Consider the following 21,933-nt stretch of genomic DNA (forward strand, 5'->3'; position numbering starts at 1 on the left):
ATACCTTATAATTCAATATTTTTTCATCATCACTTTAATTAAATAATAAAAAATAATAAATAATTATTAAAAATTATTTTTTGCATGAAATTATCTTTGGGTAAATGAGTTTTATGAGTGAATGCAATTTTTCTTGAATTGCTTCATTAGTTTTGAAAATATGACTGAAAACGCAAAAAGCGAAATTAACATTAAGGGGTACGAACTTTGAATCGCTCTCCTGACCAAACTATGGGGACCACATTTCCCAGATTGCGGCTACCCCCTATATTTTGAAGATAAGAAATCCAAATATGTAAAAAAAAATGCATGTTTATTCAGAGAAAGTACGTTTTTGTGTCTGATTTCGTAACTTAATTAATAGTTAGCACTAATTAATTAGCATATTTGAGGTCACCCCCAGGAACCATTAAGATTGACACTTAGTTCGTGAAAATCCGATCATTAGAACGAAAGTTATTCAGGGTGATTCGTTTTTTTTTTTGCGGACTGTACATTTACAGCCATGCCAATTTCCTTAAAAAACCGCAGTTAGAACTGTGTCTCCTATTTCCTTTCCTTAAACATGCTTTTCAGACTATGTCCCTTTTCTTGCACACGTATTTTCAGATATGTCCAAAATAATAAACTTACTTACGATTTTGGTGTGCAGTGAGCAAAACACTTTAAACAACAAAATTCCAACTTTTGATTTGGTGATATCATTTTCCCGTACTAAGACGTTTAGGCAAGCGAAAGTTAAGGCTACGGGTTAATTTCCTTTTTTTGCTTATTTCTCCATCTTCAAGAAGACGCATTTTTAAATTTTGATTTCCCAAGAAGTAATCAATCCTTGCAACTTTGGATTTTAGCCATTTTAAAATCACGTCGATTAAATAGGTGAAAAAATTCATCTATACGATAAAGTGTAAAAACAATTTGATTCACTTCATTAGTTCCAGAGATAAAGCGTAGGCCTTATAACTCAAATTGTGATTGAATGATAGCCTCGTTTTTTACATGTTTGAATACGATACGGCCGAATAGAGTAAATGTTCATTAATAGTTTATTTGCGAAAATAAAATAAAAAGGATTGAATTAAAAGAATATTTGGAACTATCCATCCCCCCCCTTCAACAGGTGAGTTTGGTCGGGAGGAAAACGTAGTTTAAAAAGCGCTCTCACGATATATATACCACAGTGCGCAACAAATGAAAAATTATACACCTCTCATTAAAATCCTCCTATTAGAAACTAAGTTTTCTACTTACTAATTTTAGAAACAAATAAAAAGTGTCAGTAAAAGTAAAATATCTATTTATTTTTCTTGAGTTGAGTTATAACACTTGACTTGCATGCTTAAGTAAAACTAAAATAGAAATTCATTTTTACATTCAATAACAGGAAACAGTAAATAAAAATTAGTTGCATAATGATAATTTTAATACAAGCCATTAAAAATTTATCAATTAACCAGTAACTGTCAACAATCATAGCAAGGCAAATTATTCATTACACATAGAAATTTGAAAATTATCCAAAACTGTGAATTTCAAAAACTATAAACCTGGCAACTGAAAGGTCTGTACTTTCATAACAGATATTCCTTTGCTACCTTTGCTATAAATTAAAATAATTTAATTGGCCAGTATATCAAATCATTTATTTAAAAAAATATTCTAGTTGAACATTTCATTCAACTTGCATAAAAATGTTTCCAATTCTAGCATTCATTGTAATTTGTAAAAACAATTTATAGGGTATTAAAAATCACAATATTAAACATTAGAAACGATAGTTGTCCATGTTCATGGCGTCGGACCAGGCACCATGAGGAGAACCATCCATATCAGTTGCAACCCGGTTGCTTGGAAGTAGAGCGTGATTCATACCTCCAATTTGTTCACCACACTCATTACAAGTACTCTGTTGCATTGCACCACCGCACTCTGTGATACAATAAACATGACCTCGAGGACACTGGAACCAATGCCCCTTAGTAAGAGCCATGGCTTTCAATATAGATTTCTTTTCATCCTCAGTAACGTTGATGACTGCTCCTCCATACTTTTCGGTTAAAGCTTTGAACTTCTCGGAAAAAACAGCCAGGCTTGATTCGCAGAATGGAGAATAGGTCATAAGACAATCAATGATGCTACGAAAATGAGAATCATAATTTATTATAGTTCGTCCTGCAATGTACTGCAAAAATGTAGTAGCCGATTCCATTCGTCGAACTTCCCACAACAATTCCAGTAGCTGTTGCTCGGAAGCTGTTAAGTATTCATCACGAAAAAATGAAACTAACCAAAGACTCGTCTTTTCTAAGAATTGTTTAAATTCTGAAACAGTATTTTTGATTAATTTGTCACTATCAACTCGGGAAAGCATAACAATATCTTTGCCTTTAAGTGCTTTTACAAAGATTTCGCCAACTGATATTATATTTTCCATTACTGTTAGCTCCTGGACGCTTCGAGATTTACCCGAATTCAAAACTTTCAAAAGAGGAGCACAGATTTCTAATAAAGATTTACCGTATGTAACAGAGGATAATTTTAAACGCTCCGCAAGCGTTACAGCTCGTAATATATTCCTCTTCTTGTCACCATACGTCAGAATTTTAACTTTTTCGATATCTTGAAGGCACGATTTAATAACATTACCAAATCGCAAATTTTTCCTTATCACAGTTTTACATTTGGGACAAAACTTCATTAGAATTTGTCTCGACTCGGAATTCTGAGATGTCATCCATTGAGAAATACCGTTTATCTCAAATATGTGTTTGCAATCTTCAAGGCAGATAAATTTTGCACCAGGTTCATCTTCAGAACCAAAGAATATTTCAGTTACTTCATCTTGATGGCAAATTCTGCATTGCCTTGGGCAAGGTTCACCGCATAGTCCAATACAAGCATGTTTGCAATTTAATACTTTTGGACAAGGTTTATCACAAGGACTACGATCGCATAGTTGTCCACACAAGCGATTGCATTGTTTATGAATACACTGCCATTCACAAGGTTCGGTGCACTCTTTACAAGGTTCACCACATTCCTTAGGGCACTTACTGTGAACACATCTATTTTCACATGGTCTCTTACAGGGTGGACAACTTTTTGAACAGGGTGATTGACATTCATGACCGCATACTAAAATTCTCGTACACGGTTGAAGACACGCTACATGTAATCGACCCTGATGGCACCTACGACAATTTCCCTTACACATATGTTCACAAGCTAGTTGCATTCGACAAGGCTCAGTACATTTGTCAGCTAATAAATCTATATTCTTTGACTGGAAACATTCTACTTTAATGTCATGACCGCAAATGACAGATCGAACTGTGCATATTCGTTCACATTTAACAGAACAACTCTCCCCGCATTTTTTCAAACACGTATGACCACAACTCAGGATCTTCTCACACGGTTTGTCACAAACTATCTCCTCTTCACTCTGGTAACACCTAACTTTTACTTGGTGACGGCAAGATTCTACAGTCTTCATAATTAGAGTCCTGCATAAGCCACATTCATCAGAGCATTTTCTATTACAAGGATGACCATAGGAGCATTTTTTATTGCAAGGTTTCAAGCACTTTGTTAATTCATGATTTTTGTCATATGTGTGGCACATTAAAGGGCACGTATGTCCACATGAAAGACGAGCTTCACAGTTGCGAGTGCATCCACCTTCAGGCACAGAATCAAAATCCTTTTCATGCGCCACATCATTACTTATATTAGGATGATTTTGACACACTAGTTGAAGAGATGCTCCAATAGCTTGATTGCTTTGCAAGCGGGAGACGATGTTTTTCCACAAATTACTTCTTTCTGCCAGCAATTGGAAATTTCCAATACAAAAAAACCCTTTTTTCGCTCTAGACAGTGCCACGCATACACGATTTGGCTCTTTCAAAAATCCGATTTCGCCTTCTTCATTACTTCGAACAAAAGATATCAAAATAATATCGTTTTCTTCACCCTGATAGTTATCGACAACTGTGATTTTAACACCGCTAATTATTTTTTTCGTGCTAATTATTTTTTTCATAGCAAACAACTGGCCTGAATAGGTAGTAAGAACAGTTATTTGTGAGGGATCATACCCTTGTTGAACAAAGTATTTACAGAGACCTAACAAGAATTTGGCTTCGTGTTCATTAACATGGCTTTTCGTATCTTTTTCACTTTGTTCTGAATAGTTGTGTGTAATGAAAAATACATTTTTCATAACTCCTTTAATGTTCTCGTATCTTGTCACGGACTCATGGTTTTCTAATTTTTCATATATATGTGGAACTAGAAGGGTTGCGACTTCAGGTCTCATTCTATGTTGAATGCCCAACTGATAGCAATCCATTCCGTTTTGCACCATTCTTTCAAACAATGATACGTTTAACTCATATTGAACAGACAGTAAATGTACCGTAGGATTAGGTCTTAATTGCTGATGATCTCCAATTAATATGACATGTTCCGTTCCAGGTGCAAGAGAAGTAACTAAATGGCTTTCTAGAATTTCTGCTGCCTCTTCTACAATGACAATCTTTGGATTTAAATTTTGGACGATCTGTCGGTATTTAGCAGCTCCTGTAGTTGTCATCCCAACAACATCAGCTTGACGACAAATATACATATCTTCTTCAGTTCGAAGTTCACAGATTTCTTCATGTATTGAACGCAATTGGTTTTGAAACTCCAAAGTTTCTCTATTCTTTTCATTAATATAGCAAGTCAACCAATATTTATAGAGACACCATCGCCGCTTCAACGGCAGACGCCAAACATCACTTACAATTTTCGCCTCTTCTTCAGACATTACGTCATTATTACGCAAATTATTTTTAATATAATGTTTTCGCTTTCTTTCACCTCCTTGGACTTTCCATCCGTCATCAACAGTGGGAATTAGTTTTTGTCTCTGCTTCAAACTGGGGATGTCAAATGATACATCAAAGAACTCTTCACTGTCAATATCTCTCTCAGCTTCAATATACTCAATATCGGCCTCCCCTTCGCTATCGATTTCATCATCGACATCAACATTTTCTTTGCTTCCAGTGTTTTCATGAAAACTTTTTAGATGGTTTGATATAAATTTAAGATTACGAATTAGCTCGAAGCGAGCTCTTAAACCATTTGGGTTTTCAATACTGAGTTCCAGCCAATGACACACAAGGGAGCTTCCTTTTAAATTAATGTTTGTGTTAAAGAGTGAGTTTAAATGCCATGGCGGAATTACATCTTTAAGAGAGTTTTCATCTAATATTTTTGATAACGATCCTTGTAGATCACTTTTTAAGTGCTGGATATATTGCTTAGAGCACAACAGTTCGAATTTATCGGATCTAAATTCTTCACGTTGGCGTAAATAAACCTTCATTGCTTCAAGGTACTCCGATTGTTTACGCTGAATATAGCAGTTGACAAAAAACCTATAAAGTTTCCAACGATAAATTAAGTCCAAACTCCAGACATCCTTAATATTATATGCTTGCACTTCAGAAAATGGATTGCAAATTTCAATAATTTCGGAAAGATGTTGTGCTATAATCTGTTCATATCTTATACCGTTTCTTAGTAAACTCTTGTCAAAATTTAAATTCAGCTGATTTCCTTCACTCACAGGAATATCAATTAGCTGATCTTTAAAGATGCTTTTAATATCAAAATCACCGATTTCTTCATTATCAGAATCATCTAACTCATCATTATCATCTAATGTTTTAACCGATCTGACTGTAATCTCTAACCAATCCAGTATCAAATTCCCATTATCTTTAAGATCACACTGTTTAAGACTACGATAATGAAGTTCTAGCATGCAGTTCTTTAATTGAGATTCACCCAAAACATTTTTAACGCTCTCTTCAACCGAAGACTTTATTCTGTCAATGTCTCTCTTTATTGAATATAATTCAGATTGCTTTTGCTTAAGATTTGAAAAAATGTAGTTGGGAACTTGCCTTTTATCTTCCAAAATACGTTTTAAATTATTAAGTTGAAATTTTGCAAGTGCTTCATTATTTGACCGACCACCTACGCGAACCACTTTTTGAGTGAACACGCACAAACCTTCTAAAAATTGATCCAAAGCATGATTTGTGTAACACACAACCAAAATTGGAGTATGATTTTCTTCGGTCTCCCATTTTTGCTTATTATGCAAAAGTAATTGGGCTATTCGTAATCCTATGTACGTTTTTCCAGTTCCGGGTGGACCTTGAATAACAGCGAATTCTTTAGTAACTGCTGCCTTTAACGCAGCGAACTGAGTTGGATCAAGCTTTAATTCAGAATGAGAAGGCCAATATCTGTCATCAAGAACATTGATAGATCTAGCCTTAAAATTCATTTCAGGTGGGAATTCATAAGTAGTAAGAATATCATTATTTTCAGAGGCAATGTGTTGGATAAAATCTCCATTCATTGGCATCAGAAGAGGTCGCATATCAAAGGTAGATGCCCTGGTCAAATATTGAGGTGCATTAACTTCTTTTTTGACCTCAACAACGTAACGTTTCATTGGTAGATTATTTTCGTTGAGTTGAAGCAAAGCACTGAGGTTGTGTCGATATGCCTCAAAGTAAGCTGTTGTTTCTATGACAACAAATTTATTATCAGAACCAAAGTTCAACACTTCATCAGATAAGGATTCAAACCGCAGAAGTAGAAGTCCTCTTTTAAGTTGTTGTGGTAGTCTTCGAGCAACTGAAGCAAAATGCATGCTTTGAAAGCCATCTGCACTGAAGCAAAGAAGAGATCCTGTGAGAAAACGCTTACTGTATTCCCATCTTAGTCTAGAAAAACTTGAATCATTGAAATAAGCCATATGTACAAGACCACCATTAACAAATTGCTGATCAACGATTTGCACATTTTCATAAACTCTACAATCTTTACACTGCTTAACAGGTTTCCCACTTTTCTTTAATCTTAAATATTCAGTAATTCCATCACGTAATGGCTTGACATAGTCTTCACGCAACAAACGGTACTGCACGTCAAGATAGTGTTCTGAATCCGTATAACAACCATTAGTGATATTTGGTCGAATGAATGCTTTTACAATATTAAAATCATCCATATTCGGTAACACAGGCAAAGATCTATAGTTTTCAGGTGGATCCATAAGTTGTAATCGCTCTTTATTAGATAACTTTTTCACTTCTGCAGGCGTATATTTTCTCAAAAACAAATTATTTTGCTCTTCGATATCTCTCAGCTTTTTAAAAACCTCTGCATAACGTTCGCCTGAACTTTCTAAGAATTTTTGACACGTTTTTTCTAAGAGTGGCAATGTAATTAATAAAACATCGGAAGCAGACGAAGGTATGGTAGTTTGAAATTTAAATAGAAAATCAGTTAAACTAGCCAAAGAATCTAAGTGGTAACCTTTAGAATCATATCTTTGAAATGAGGCCAGAAAAGTTAATATACTCTCCATGAAACTCTCAATCTTAGTCACCATATTAACCATGTTATTTACATTCTTTGACAAGTGGGCAGAGACGGATTTACCTAAAGCTAACCATACATATGCTGTCATATCACGCCCCATTGAAGTATTTAGACGCAAAATGAATCCACTTCTAGAATTGCAAATCGTCAGAACGATTTCGCTTGCACTCTTATTCACCAAGTCTTTAAGCCTTTCAAAGCCCATTGGTTTAATTTCCTTTAACTGAGGATGGTTATCTATGTCTTTCTGCTCGGAGGGTAGAGAAGCAGTATCATTTTTTTCGCTTCTTCTAACACCTTGGTCCATGGTATTTTGATGGTGCTGATTGGCCACGCCATTTCCAAACTCTTTGTTGACTGGCCGAGGCCTGTGATTGTGATTACCTCGCCTGCCTCTAGAATTATTTCCATTGGTTTCCTGTTCGTACCTTTGTCTGTTACGAGATTGAGAGTTTTGCCTTGGAAAATTTTGTTTGCTTGGATTTGTGAAATCAGATGCTTTGTGGGTATACTGATTTTCCTCTCTAGATGAAGCTGAGTAATCACGAGGCCGAGCTGAACGACTCTGTCTGTTGCGAGATTGGAAAGTTTGTCTTGGAAAATTCTGATCTACTCTATTTCTAGCATTGTTATTTTCATGAGAGTCAGCGCTAATACCCTGTCTTTCATTTCTTCTTGTAGCTGGTTGATTAAAATGTTGTGAATTTCTTGGTCTGGCTCTTCGATTTCCATGCCTTAATTGCTCGTTTAAACCTCTCACTGGAACATCATCACTTTCCTTCTCATTATCATGAGCAGCGCTACTTACTTGGTTCCATATAGCTCTCCTAGAAAAAAAACATTACACAAATTAACATTATTGAATAATAATTATAAGGCAATACAAAAATACATGTACAGTGAGCCGAAAAAAAACAACACTCTGAATAACTTGTGATTTAATGAACGGATCTTCTAGCACGTTCTAGGACTCAATCAGCAGTTGCTGCAGGACAGCATTAGGGACTTGCATGGCTCAATGCCCATCATTCATGTTAGTGGTTGCCCAAAAGGGTACCTCGTGAGGTGTCCAAAGGTACAGGCCCTTCCTCTGCAGGAGTCTCTGGTCTTCAGAGACACTCGGAGGAAAGTGTGTCTGGCATCACTGGAATGTCCATGAACCAGAGAAGAAGGTAGAGAAAAATGAGAGCCACTGAAGCGAGTGACGAAGCTAAGAGGCCTGGGTCCTCTGATGCAACGCCCTCATCCAGTGGGCCAGCCTAGAGGGGTAAGAAGTTCAAAGAGGATGTTGCTCCTGGGAGGAGAACCCAGTCCAGGGAAGTGATTCCTCTTAGTGAGGGTAGCCAAACTGAAGTGGGTGACCCAACTGGAAGCCTCCAATCTAGAGTTTCCTTCGCTTGTGCAGCCAAGTCGACCAAGATTGCTATTGTCAGGAAGGACTTTCCTTCGGACAAGCTTTCTCTGGGAGACTCCAACAACATCCTCCGAGAGATCTTAGCGCAGACTGACGCCATTCCCATTGGCGAAAAAATGCCGTTGGTTATTCAGTGTATTTAGTACACGGTAGAGTGGATTAGAGGCCACTTTAATGACAGATCCTTGGGCGACCTCACGCTTAGAGTTATAGGCACTGATGAGTTACCCAAACCTGTGAAGGTGGCTTTTAAGACAAGAGAGCAATTCTCTGATCAGGGCACCTTCTTGTGGCGTCTTCAGAGACTGACCCCAGGGTTGAAGTCTATGGGGTGGAGGGTTCTGCAGAATGCTGTGGGACCGGGCACCCCTAGATGGATCTTTGAGGTTGAGCCTGAAGACGTGGAAGACATTGTGAGGGTCAATTATAGTGCACTCACTGGTGTGGATCGTAGAGTCATTAAGATTATCCATGATCCTAACAAGAAAAAGGCAGCAGAGGCTCCAACAACATCGGATGTCCTCTCTGTCGAACCTGACGACCAGGAGGAAATGGATCAGAAGGATAAACCTTGGAAGCCTAATTCCCCTGTTTCTAAGGTAAGTTCAATTAGGGCTCTTGATTTTTCAGAGCTAGGGTTGGACTCTGGGTCGGACGTAACTTTACAACCTGACTCATCAGCTTCTATGCTTGGTATTGATGAAGCAATAGAGCTGCTAAAGGGAGATCTTTCTTCTAAAGCTAACCAGGATAGGTAGGTGCCATTCTGGCTTTACTCATATTGCTAACCAATTGTGGCAATAATCAAGGTTGGTCAAATTAATCTCCGTCACAGCATTGCTGCCTCTGGCCTTATGGCTAAAAGGTTGAATGATGGAGAACTAGATATTGCTCTTATACAAGAGCCTTGGAACCACAAAGGTAGAATTATGGGGCTCAACGTTGAAGGTTTTAATATTTTTTATGATATCCGTTGTGACCTTCCCAGGGCCTGCATAGTGGCTAGGTCTAATCTAAATGCCCTTAATCTTGTCAACTTTCTCAATAAGGATTTAGTTGCTGTTAAGCTAAAATTCTATGACAATGAGACAATTTCTGACTTTGTCATTGTTCCTGCCTATCTCCCCTATGAGGAGAAAGACCCATTGACTGATATTACTAAAACTATAATTGGCCACTGTGGTTCAAGCTGTAGATTCATCTTCGGCTGTGATACAAATGAGCACCACACAGTGTGAGGTAGCAGTGATAGAAACCAGCGGGGAGAAGTATAATGGAACATGGCTTATATTTTAATTTGTATGCCCTTAATAAAGGCAATGAACATACCTTTGTTATAAGTAACAGGAGGGAAGTTATTGACCTTACTTTATGTAACTCTATTTCTATAGATTACGTTACTGATTGAAAGGTATCTGGTGCAGTTACTGCTTCAGATCACCAACTAATTACTTTTTTCTATTAAAGGCCTCTCTGGACTGAAGGTCATAAGGAGGAACCCCAGAACAGTTGATTGGGGTTCCTTTAGAGCAGCTCTGGAGAGGAAGATGGGGAGCTTCTCTGGTCAGTACAATAATGTTAATGATGTAGAGTTGACTAAGTGCAACAGATCATACTTGATTCATATCGTATTTCATGTAATGTTACGTCCACTAGTTCCCCAAGGCGAGGTTCTTGGTGGTCTTCTGAGCTTAGTAAATTACGTAAGAAATGTAGGAAGCTATTTAACAGAGCAAAGAAATCTGGAGAATGGCAGTCCTACCGAAACGCTCTAACTGCCTATATCAAGGCTATCAGGGCATCTAAACGTCGCTCTTGGCAGATTTTCTTCGATGACATTAACACTACTTCTGATACCGCAAAGATTACAAAAATCCTTATAAAAGACTTTAATTGCAATCTAAATGTCATCCGTCTTACAAGCGGCAGATACAGTGAACCAGGGGAAGAAGCTTTTGGAGAACTACTTGAAGCTCATTTCCCTGGATCTCATCCCGTAGAGAATGAACATCTTTTATGATAATCCTACAACTACTTGTAATAAGTATGACTGGGAGGCCGCCAAGATGGTGGTCTCCTATGAAAAAGTCGTATGGGCTATCAAATCGTTTAAGCCCTACAAGTCACCAGACATGGATGATATCATGCCAATAATGCTTATTCAGGGGGTGAACATATTAGCCCCTATTCTATGTAGGATTTTACAATCCTGTATAGCATTTGGGTATATACCTTACTCTTGGAGGAATACCAGTGTAATTTTCATTCCAATACCAGATAAGGAAAATTACTTTGAGGCCAAATCATTCAGACCAATTAGCCTCACTTCCTGTCTGTTGAAAGCTATTGAAAAGCTTATTGACAGATACTTTAGAGATACTGTGCTCATAGATAAGCCACAGTCCTACACACAGCATGCTTATCAACCTGGCAAGTTAACAGACTCTGATATTTATTAGTTTATTTTATAACAGTGGTTACACAGTCGACCCGATTTCGAGTTTACTACTACTAATATTCAAGTCCGTAGCCTCGTAATTTTGAACCCAATCCAGAAGACAAGGGAACTGCTAGATTAGTACCCAGAGGTATTTATTTGTTATGAGAACTTGGAGGACTTTGTGACCCCGACAGATTTAACATGCACCAGTCACCATTTTATACATGGGTATTCATCTGCCGGCTCGATTCAAACTCCCATTCTCACGAACATGAGTCCAACGCCCTATCAACCTGGCTATCCCTGCTAAATTTATTAGTTTATTTCATAACAGTCATTGCACAGCCGACCCAATTTCGAGTTCACGACTACTAATATTCAACTCCGTAGCCTTGTCATTTTGAACCCAATCCAGCAGTCCTTGGAGAAGGTGAGGGCCGTTATATTAATACTGTTTGTAAAAATAAAGAGAACATTTCGTAAGCTGATACTATTTAATTGATGTTTATATTGAAAATATTTCTTCATTATTTTTGCTTTCTTTTTAATTATTTTAAGTACACTTGTTAAATTTTAGCGCAAGAAATTTTTTTTCCATTATTTATGTAAATTTTTGGCTTATACTTTTAAGGATTTATTAAAGGGTCTATTAAATATCACAGGGATGAGATTAGCCAAAAGGCAAAAAAGCTGAATTTCCACGATAGTAAATTTTACGCAAGCGCAACCCTTCAATAATAAATTCCAGACAGTTTAAGGTAATAAATAATGTGTTGACATACAATTGCGTACTAATCTATTATTATATAAATGATTACATTGATACTTAACATTTAGTGAAAATAAAAATTACCAATTGAAAAAATAAAGCTGGAAATTATATTTTTCATCAGTTCACATAAGAGACAATTATTACTTGAAAAACTACCTGGCTTAGCAAATTAAAACTACTGAGAATATACATTAATATTTCATTTCTTTTAATAAATACTGTTATGTGATTTATAGCAAATATATCAGTAATATTATTTTTTAAATTATATTGGAAAAAAAAACTTTAACAATGGACCGAATCATTATGTTCATATTATAGTCTAATCTAACTAGAGCCCTTTGAAACATATCAATAACAGTGAAGTAGAAATATATAGTAACTCCTTAACATACAAAAATTGCTATTTTAGTTTGAAAAATTACATGACAATCAGCAACTGTTCAGATAATTGTTTTTTATTTGATAAGAATTTTGCATTTTATAGCATAAATAACAGCAATTATAAATAAAATCTTGATGATGAGTTAATTAACTCTTTTTCCAAAAAAAAAAAAAAACATTAAATTAAATCCCTTTTTAAGTGATTGCTTTTGTTTGCTATATCTTTTATGTTTGCTATATTTAGTCGTTAGTCCATCTTCAAACATCTTGTGACAAATCCTATTTTTTCTTCTTTGCAAGCACAGAATGCAAGTTTTGAATATATTCCCTTCCAGTTTCTCTGATGTTGTAACACTTACATATACTAATAATCGTCGTTAGAAAAACAGTGACCTTTATAGTAACTAATTAAAAAAAAATAATTAACTTCTTACAAGAATCGCGATAGTTGATCTTAAAATTGCGTGAATATGAATAACAATTATGGATTTTGAAATCACATGAATATGAAACTAGATATACGATTTTGAAAATGAGAAAATACAAACTGGGATATAGAATTTTTAAAACGCGCAAATACAAATCACGATTCATAATTTTTAGATCGCGTAAATACGAATCATGATGCATAATTTTTAGATTGCATAAATAAGAATTATGAATTTTTAGAATGCGTGAAGGCGAATCCCAATGCCTTATTTTAAAATCATGTATAAATACGAAAACCAATGTTTGATATTATAAACCGCATGAGCAAATCAAGACATTGAATTTTAAACTTGCGTGAATACGAATCGCTACATAGGTTTTTAAAAAGGCGTAAATACGAATCACAATATCGGATTTTTAAATCTCGTAAATAAGAATCGCAACGTACAATATTCAAATCGCGTGAATAAGAATCGCAACACGCAAATATGAAAAGCTACGTCTGATATTAAAATCGCGCAAATAAGAATCGAGATATTAGCAAAGACTCTAAAAGGCTTGTCAGAAGCAGCGTCGTTTGAAGTACAAAAATCGGATCTAACTGGAGGGCGGGTAAAAAAATCGGAAAATCTTATCTGCTGCGAGTAAAACGGGAGAAAATAGCTAAAATAAGTAAAAATTAGAAAGGATTGGTAGCTATGTAGTTTGAATTTTCAGTTTCTCTTTGAAAATCAGTAAATTTTCTGAAAAAGCGGAATACTTATTAAAAAAAGTGAAATTTTTAGAAAAATCTGAATTTTTGATAAAAAAGCTGAAATTCTAGAGATAAAAGGGAAAAAAGCGGAAATCCGCTAAAAAGCGGAAAAATCTCATCCCTGATATCAGAGAGAATAAATGTCATACGGGTTTAAAGTATCAGCTCTGCTCTTGATGGTGTATAGTGGCTAGGATGTGAAACAGCAACTGTCCCGGGCATCCAGCCAAAACGAACATTCAACATATCAATGGAACACACTAAAGCTTTATATCAATTAGCAATTAGTTTTAGATAATTACAATTGTAGAATAATTATCTTATTATAGAATGAAATGTTTTAAAAGACAAATATCTGTTAATGTTTAACATTTAATCAACGAAAAAACAGAACCAATATATTGAAATCTAACGAATTTATTATTTTTAATTACTGATAAAGTTTGTGACAGAAAAAAAAATTAAAGCCTGATAGATTTCATAATTTTAGAAACACCTAGTTATACTATTCAATCAAATAGGTTTCGATGTCTTTCATCCCGGTCTCATTAGTGATTCAGCATATTTCGATATCATTTTTGTTTCGTTCTTAATTAATATTAATTTGCTTGCGACAGTTAATTTGTATACCTCTTTTACTACATTTTCGAGGAGTTTAAAAATATAATATTGAGGATTTTAACTGAAATGGAATTTGCTTTTTTTGTATGCCTCTTTTATTACGTCATCATCACACCCACACGCAACTGTCTACTCTAAATAGAGCTATATAGAATGAGATAGCAAAACAAACGTGTGTAGTTATTTAAATTCTTATTCAAAAGTATTAGTTAATTTTTTTTTTGAACAGACAATTTCTGTCCTTTTTTAGATATTTTAAAGTGCTATTTAAAACTGCTGCATATCACATGAAAGTATTAAATATATCATTTGTACAATTTTAAAGTAAAATAAAAGGGAATTCTGATCCTTAGAAACAGATATTAAATAGTCTGATGATCGATTGATGGGGCAAAAGAAAAAACTTTTCTACTTTTTAAACTAAAAAATTGTTTATTTATAAATAATTTATTAATACTCAAATTGCTTGAAAGATGATATGTTCCCTACTAATGACAGCGAAATTTTTTGTTTTATTCAGTCATTTATTTATATTAATTATGTCCGACATTGTAAAAAATAAAAAAAATGCATTTTGGGCTTCTGAGGGCCCCAGTTTCGAATAAAACTTTAAAAAAAGAGGGTAGAAAGTAGGATCTGGGGGCCCTTGTCATCTCGGGGCCCCAAGCTACAGCTTATACGTAAATCCGGCCTTGCGCCTAGTGATTATATGTCACTAAGATATGCTTTTCACAAGCCTTTCAAGATCCATTTTCTTACTAGAGATGAATGGTTCAATTCTCCTCGGTGGCTTAAAGGCAAATGTCTAAAACGGTACACTGATGGTACAAGGCTTGATCTCAAATCAGGAACAGGAATTCATTGCTCCAATGATGGTACCAAACTTCACTTTCCCTTGAGAAGCTATGTCACTGTTTTTCAGGCTGAGTTCTGTTTTTCTGGGAATTTCTCCCACCTCTTTTAGGGCATCTATATTCAAGCTCTATGGCAAAATTGCACATGAGCAATGGCGCGTCGCTGATGGTCAGAGACAAGCTAAGGAGCTGAATCGTGACTGTCCTAATGTACGTCAAAAAGAGCTTTTAAAGCTTAATAGAAACAGTTTTAGGAAGATCATTGGTCTTCTTACTGGATACTGCATCCTCAGGAGACACCTATAATACATACTGGGAATTGAATCTAATTCTCTTTGTCGAGGTTGTCATCTTGAAGAAGAGGCACCACAACATATACCAAATTTTTATCCAAATTTCCCTGATATTTCCAGGTTTTTTCCAGTATAAAAAAAATTCCCTGATAATTCCAGGTTTTCCAGGTGGGTGGCCACCCTGTTGAGTTTATATTTCATATTTTAAAAAGAACAAAAAATGTGTTTTATTACTTATTATTTAGGTAAAAATTTTGTTTAATATAAAAGAAAGTTTTGATAATACAGTGAACATAAAATGAAATGATTTTCAGAAAATGAATGTACATTGCAGTATATTGAATGTATATTGTTCATGTTCATTTATACGTAATTATTAATTAAATTTAATGAGCTTTTCTACATGTTCATTAAAATCTTTAAATTATAATCATGGAGTGAACAATAAATGCTTAATATATATATATATATATATATATATATATATATATATATATATATATATATATATATATATATATTTGTGAAAGGTCTGTTTTCGTAAAATTATGAAAAAATTACTTGTAATTTGTGAATATAAAATAAACGTTAAGTCACATTCTTTTTACCAGGGACCTGCTTTTGTGAATGTGAGCAAATAGGGTCCTGTTATTGCAAAAAACTTTTTCAAGGAGTTTTTAAATTGTAAAGACATACAAGATTATGCTCAACACTTTAAAATTATAATTAAAATAAATTAAATTTTAAAACATAAATAGCAATTGCTGCTACTAAATTAGAGATGCAGCTTACAAATATTTGGTATTTAGCCTATACTGCTGAACACAGAATATTCATTTCGGAGAAATAAAGGAAGAAGCTTCTGCCTAAGACAAAACTAAGTTCATTTACATCTGTCTTCCCCCCCCCCCTTCCCGAGAAGGGTTTATTCGATTAACAAAAAAATAATGAAGATAAACAAATTTGTGAAGGGTCCGATTAAAAGATAAATTATTTTGTGAAGGGTCTGTTAACGGACCCAAATTTATTTTAAACAGATCCCTGTGTGTGTATATATATATATATATATATATATATATATATATATATATATATATATATATATATATATATATATATGTATATATATATATATATATATTTAAAAATTTATAATATTATTTCCTTTATTTTAAAGCAGATAATAAAGATAAAATTTGATAATTTTGAGTAGATTCTAAGACATATAAGGAACTCATACATAGAAAATTAGAAATAAATGTACTACATTCTAGAAAAGATCTGTGCATTTCATTTCACGAATATACACAATGCTTCAAGAAATTTTACTCATTAACTTTAAAGCTAATTATGTGTTTATTTATACATAAAAACTAATTAAATAACACAATATACTTTACATTTTACAAAAACTCCTTTCAGTAACTTCATTATTATGCAATTCTTCATACTTTTAGAAGGCAAAAATATAACGGAAATAGTTATTCTCCTAACCATTTCTTTTACTAACCTCTTTGGTAGTGTAATCAAGCAATATTTTTTATACTAGCAATATATCAAGCAATATGTTTATTCTAATTATCAAGCAATATATTTATACTAATTTCCTTGACAAAAAAAAAAATAAAGAATATGCTCAAAAAAATAAAAAAATATCAAAATACATAATGAAAAAAATTAATATGTAGAAATAATTTGATAAGTTATGTCTTACATTGTTAGTGAACCTGCTTTTATCTAGATAGAAACCTGGGACTCAGTTTCTAGGCAGCATGCTCATACATATTCTTCTAAAATATAAAATTACATTACATTTTTAACATGATCAAAAAAATAAATAACAATAAGACAAATTTATTAGATACTTATATATTAGGAAATCATTACCCAATATTTAATTAATTTTTGCAACACTATGCCCAGGCAAATCCAAGTGCTGTACAAGTTAATTTTTACTTCTAAGTCACCTCTGTCCCCTAACAGTCACAACTGTCTCTTAATCATAAAAAAATAGTAACCATAGAAAAATTATAAATTAATCAAACTAAAATAGAGAATAGTAAAAATAAGTTTTAATGTTATTTATATGGATCAAGCTTATTAATATGGAATTCTAGCTTTTAATATGTTAAACAAGACCAGCATAAATTATGCACAATTTCAATTAATAAAATAAATATATTCAAAAAATAATTAAACATTTTAAATGGATAGTACAATTTTCAGTAGTATTCGCCAAGTCCTGTCACCTTTCACTGCGAGAAACTAAAATAATCATCACATAAAGGGACCAACTTGAAAGATATAACTCACAGCCACCTTTGGGCAAACATTTTAAAAAATTGCAAGTTTAAAATCTGTTTGGCATCTTGGCGATTGTATTTGACACGACAGATCATGATACGGAAAAATCTCTACGAGATTTAACACTATCACATATCTTGAAAGCAAATTTGAATGTTGACATTAATATTTTGGCCACCTAGCAAAAGAAACTTAAATACAATAACTAGTTAGTTGTTAGCTTAGTTAATAAATTTTTCCAATTGACTTTGAGGTTTTATTATTCTTTATGCGTAATATGGCCTAATGCAATAAGTTAATATGGCTTAATAAGTTAATATGGCATAATATGGCTTAATGCAATTAATTGTAAATACTTACAAAATAGAATTACTTAATCTAAGACAGCACTCTCTTTACTAAAGGGATAAAGTTAGAAGTATCCTTTTTAATAGTCATTAACACATTTAATTTAAAGTGTCTTTTGAAAATATTTTATGCCACATTGCCTTCATAGGAAATCATACAGGGAATGTTTTAAGTTTTTAAATATTAGCATGTTTAATTATTAATCTTCCAATTAAAATTTAAAAAAGTTTTCGAACAGAGCAATATTTTTCTCGCCTATTCTTGAAACCCGACAAAGGGGAACATCCCCACTTTGACTAAATAAAAATATATTATCAATTATAATATAACAAACAATATATATAAATAACACAACTTATAAATAACTCATACCTTTTAGCGTCAAACTAATGATATTCTGTTACATAAATTAAATCCTTAGATCATTCTAATTAACTTTTTATCACAATTTAAATATGGGTTTCTGTCTTCAACAATTGCATTCGGCACTTCTATAAGTAAAAAGAAAACTATGTTTAAATTTCATAAAACTGGAAGTATAGAACTTGTAAATTCTTATGCAGCTTGAATATTTTATAAACTGAAACTTTGCAAGAGAGAAACTTGAACTTACAATTGCGTAATGCATATTCATTATTAGTATTTACTATTGAGTTTTAAATTGAAACCGAAACTAATGTTGGCTACTGCCAAAATAACAATATCAAATTAACGGTTTTTATTTTTAAAATTAATATTGGTCACATTTTGTGAAATACGTAACATATAGTAAAGGAAGTACGATAAAATTCTTTATAAACTACAAATTTAATAAAATTTTTTAGTTCTTTCTAGCCTATCAACTTATTATGGTTTATTGCAAAATCCCCTTTTCTTTAAAAAGTATTTCATTGTAACAGAAACAGGCATACGGAAGTGTCAAATAAAATATATAACCAAAACAAAAATCTTTCTGTCATCTTTTCTTCATGATTCTAGATCTGTAAAACTAATATCATACTTTATTAAAACAATTTATATTTAGTTCTACATTCAAAAATGTTAATTAATAAAGTATTCCTTAACAATTTCAATAAAATCCGTTTGTTCAGAACTGGATATTCTAATTTTCCTCGTTACTTTCAAAATTCTAAGCAATGTAAAAACTATCACCAAGAAAGAAATAATCGTTATGAAGTTCTCATAGTTCCAGCTTTAAGCGATAATTTCATGTATATATTAGCCGATTATTGTTCAAAATCGGCAATCGCAGTTGACCCAGTGGAACCAGAAAAAGTTTTTCGTGTCTTAGATTCAAAAAACATTTCTCTTAAAGCTGTCCTTACCACACATCATCACTTAGATCACGATGGAGGAAATGAAACAATCGCCACATGTTCAAAAAATACACCAATTTACGGTGGTGACAAAAGAATAAAGGCTATGACGCACATACTATCACATTCAGAAGAATTCCGTATTGGAGAATTGAATATAAAGTGTTTGCATACCCCTTGTCACACTAGTGGTCATGTGTGTTATTTTACAGAAGCTGGCAACTTAGGTCATATATGTTTCACTGGGGATACTTTATTTGTTGGAGGGTGTGGTAGATTTTTCGAAGGTACGGCAGCTCATATGCTAAAGTCATTGAATATCTTGGGGTCATTACCATTAAATACTAAAATTTATTGTGGTCATGAATACACTATGAGTAACTTGAAATTTGCATTATCTGTAGAGCCTGATAATAAAGATGCTTTAACTAAACTGAAAGTGATTGAGGAAAAATTAAAGAAAGGAGAGCATTCTGTACCATCCTATATTGAAGATGAGTTGAAATATAATCCATTTATGAGGACAAGTGAAAAGTCTGTGCAGCAATATACTGATCAAACTGATCCTATTTCAGTAATGAAAGTTCTTAGAGAAAAGAAAGATACATTTAAATAATTAAAAAAATGAAGATCAGATTATGTGATGAAAATATATATATATATGAATATGTATTCATATGAAATTATTAATGTTTGTTGTACAATTGTCTAATTTTTCATAAAAACTATAAATCCTAAGAAATATTGTTCTGACTAATTTAATAAATTTTATACTATTGTTACATGATAGCTGTTCGTATGAATTTAGTGATCAATACATCTAGTTAAAATTAGTTAAAAGAAACTACCAAAAAGTGTCTGTACAAAGGCTATAAGAATTCAAAAAAATGTTATAGCAAGCAAAAAAAATCTGGTTGTCAGTAAATATATTTGTATATCCTTTCCAACCTATTCTTAAATTTTTCTTTAATATTTTAAGTTTTGTTATTTTACTTAAATAAAATTGAATTAGGTACATTTTTGTAAATTAAAAATATTAAGATATTAAACTACGAAAATTTCTACTCTCGTGTTTGAATGATCACCTTCTGATTCTGCATTTCATCTAAAATGCTTGTAAAAGCTACGGATTTTTTATTATTTTGATATTTTTAATAGGACAATATTAAAGCAGGAGAGTTTCACACGGCAGTTAGAAATTCATGGGATATTATTATTCTTTTTCAGCAAATCTATCCATGGATTTTTTCTTAATTTTTGAAATTCTGATATTTTTAATTCAATATTATTGCAACTTACTCACATGAGTAATCTCACATTAAGAATTTAAGGTTTGAAAATTCACTTTTTGATACTCTACTACATTCTCTCGACTCCCCCCCCCCACGATTTTTAAATAAAGCTGTGCAGTTTTTCAGCCAGAATTTCAAATTATCTTGAAATAATAGATTCTTTGTGAAAATTTTACTTAATTAAGTTAAGATTTTCTAATATTTTATTCTTAATAATTAAAATTTTCTAATAAAAGCATCTTTATTTTCAGGCTTAACAAAATTAAAATTTTACTTAATTAAATTAAATTTTTTTTTTCAAACTTACAATATTCCCAGCAAGTATTATCAGGGAAGAAATTTGGGTCCATTAACGGACCCTTCACAAAATATTTTAACTTAAAAACGGACCCTTCACAAACTAATTTATCTTTTAATCGAACCCTTCACAGATTTGTTTATCTTCATTATTGTTTCGTTAATTGGATAAACCTTTCCCTGGAAGGGGGCGGGGGGAGAAAGACAGATATAAAAGAACTAAATTTTGTCTTCGGCAGACACTTCTTCCTTTATTCGCCCAAAATGAATATTCTGCATAAAGCAGTATAGGCTAAATAACAAATATTTATATGTTGCATCACTAATTTAGTAGCTGCAATTGCTGTTTATTTTTTAAAATTTAATTTTTTCAAATATAATTTTACAGTGTTGAGCATAATCTTGTATGTCTTTACAATTTAAAAACTCCTTGAAAAAGTTTTTTTGAAATAAAGGACCCTATTTGCGCAAATTCACAAAAGCGGACCCTGGTTGAAAAAATTTGACTTAACGTTTATTTTATATTCACAAATTACGAGTAATTTTTTCTCAATTTTACAAAAACGGACTTTTCACAAAATGTCTGGACAGACCCCTGATTATATAAAATGTTTTTCCCAACCAGATAAGATCAGTTAAATCATTAAAATTATAAAAAATGTAATAAAATTAGTCTAAAGTTCAAATAAACAAAAATGTTTAAATTTTATATTGCTTTTTCTATTATGTAATTCATATTTCTGATAAATTATTTAAAAAATTTTATCCTTCTGGAAAAACAAAATACTAATGTAACTGTTGCAACATTTGTTTTACTAAATTGAAATATAATTATTTACATCCAGTCTTAGATAAGATGAAAAACTATCTGCATGCATCAATTAACTCTTGTAACTAGCTTCAACCTTTTCACCGCCACCTCATTTTGGAAAAATTTGTTTGAAAATCACAGATTTTGAA

At 32.8% G+C, this 21,933-nt stretch overlaps 1 protein-coding gene and 1 pseudogene across 2 annotated transcripts; one reads left to right on the forward strand and one right to left on the reverse strand.

The window, feature by feature from the left end:
* Positions 1-1,280: 1,280 nt before the first annotated feature.
* On the reverse strand, positions 1,281-18,803 carry LOC107441477 (NFX1-type zinc finger-containing protein 1). Its single transcript, XM_043048264.3, has 4 exons — positions 18,682-18,803; positions 18,441-18,559; positions 17,131-17,206; positions 1,281-8,282 (listed from the first exon to the last, which is right to left on the reverse strand). Coding segments are annotated over exons 3-4 (6,519 nt in total). The 5' UTR covers positions 17,133-17,206; positions 18,441-18,559; positions 18,682-18,803; the 3' UTR covers positions 1,281-1,765.
* A 173-nt stretch (positions 18,804-18,976) lies between these two features.
* Positions 18,977-20,126, forward strand: LOC107441502 (hydroxyacylglutathione hydrolase, mitochondrial pseudogene; annotated as a pseudogene). Its single transcript, XR_015431399.1, has one exon. The product of XR_015431399.1 is annotated as a hydroxyacylglutathione hydrolase, mitochondrial pseudogene (transcript).
* The last annotated feature ends 1,807 nt before the right edge of the window (positions 20,127-21,933 follow it).

This window comes from Parasteatoda tepidariorum, chromosome 2 (genome assembly GCF_982258835.1).
Source record: "Parasteatoda tepidariorum strain Cologne lab strain chromosome 2, Ptep-v5.0, whole genome shotgun sequence".
Lineage (NCBI taxonomy): Eukaryota > Metazoa > Arthropoda > Arachnida > Araneae > Theridiidae > Parasteatoda > Parasteatoda tepidariorum.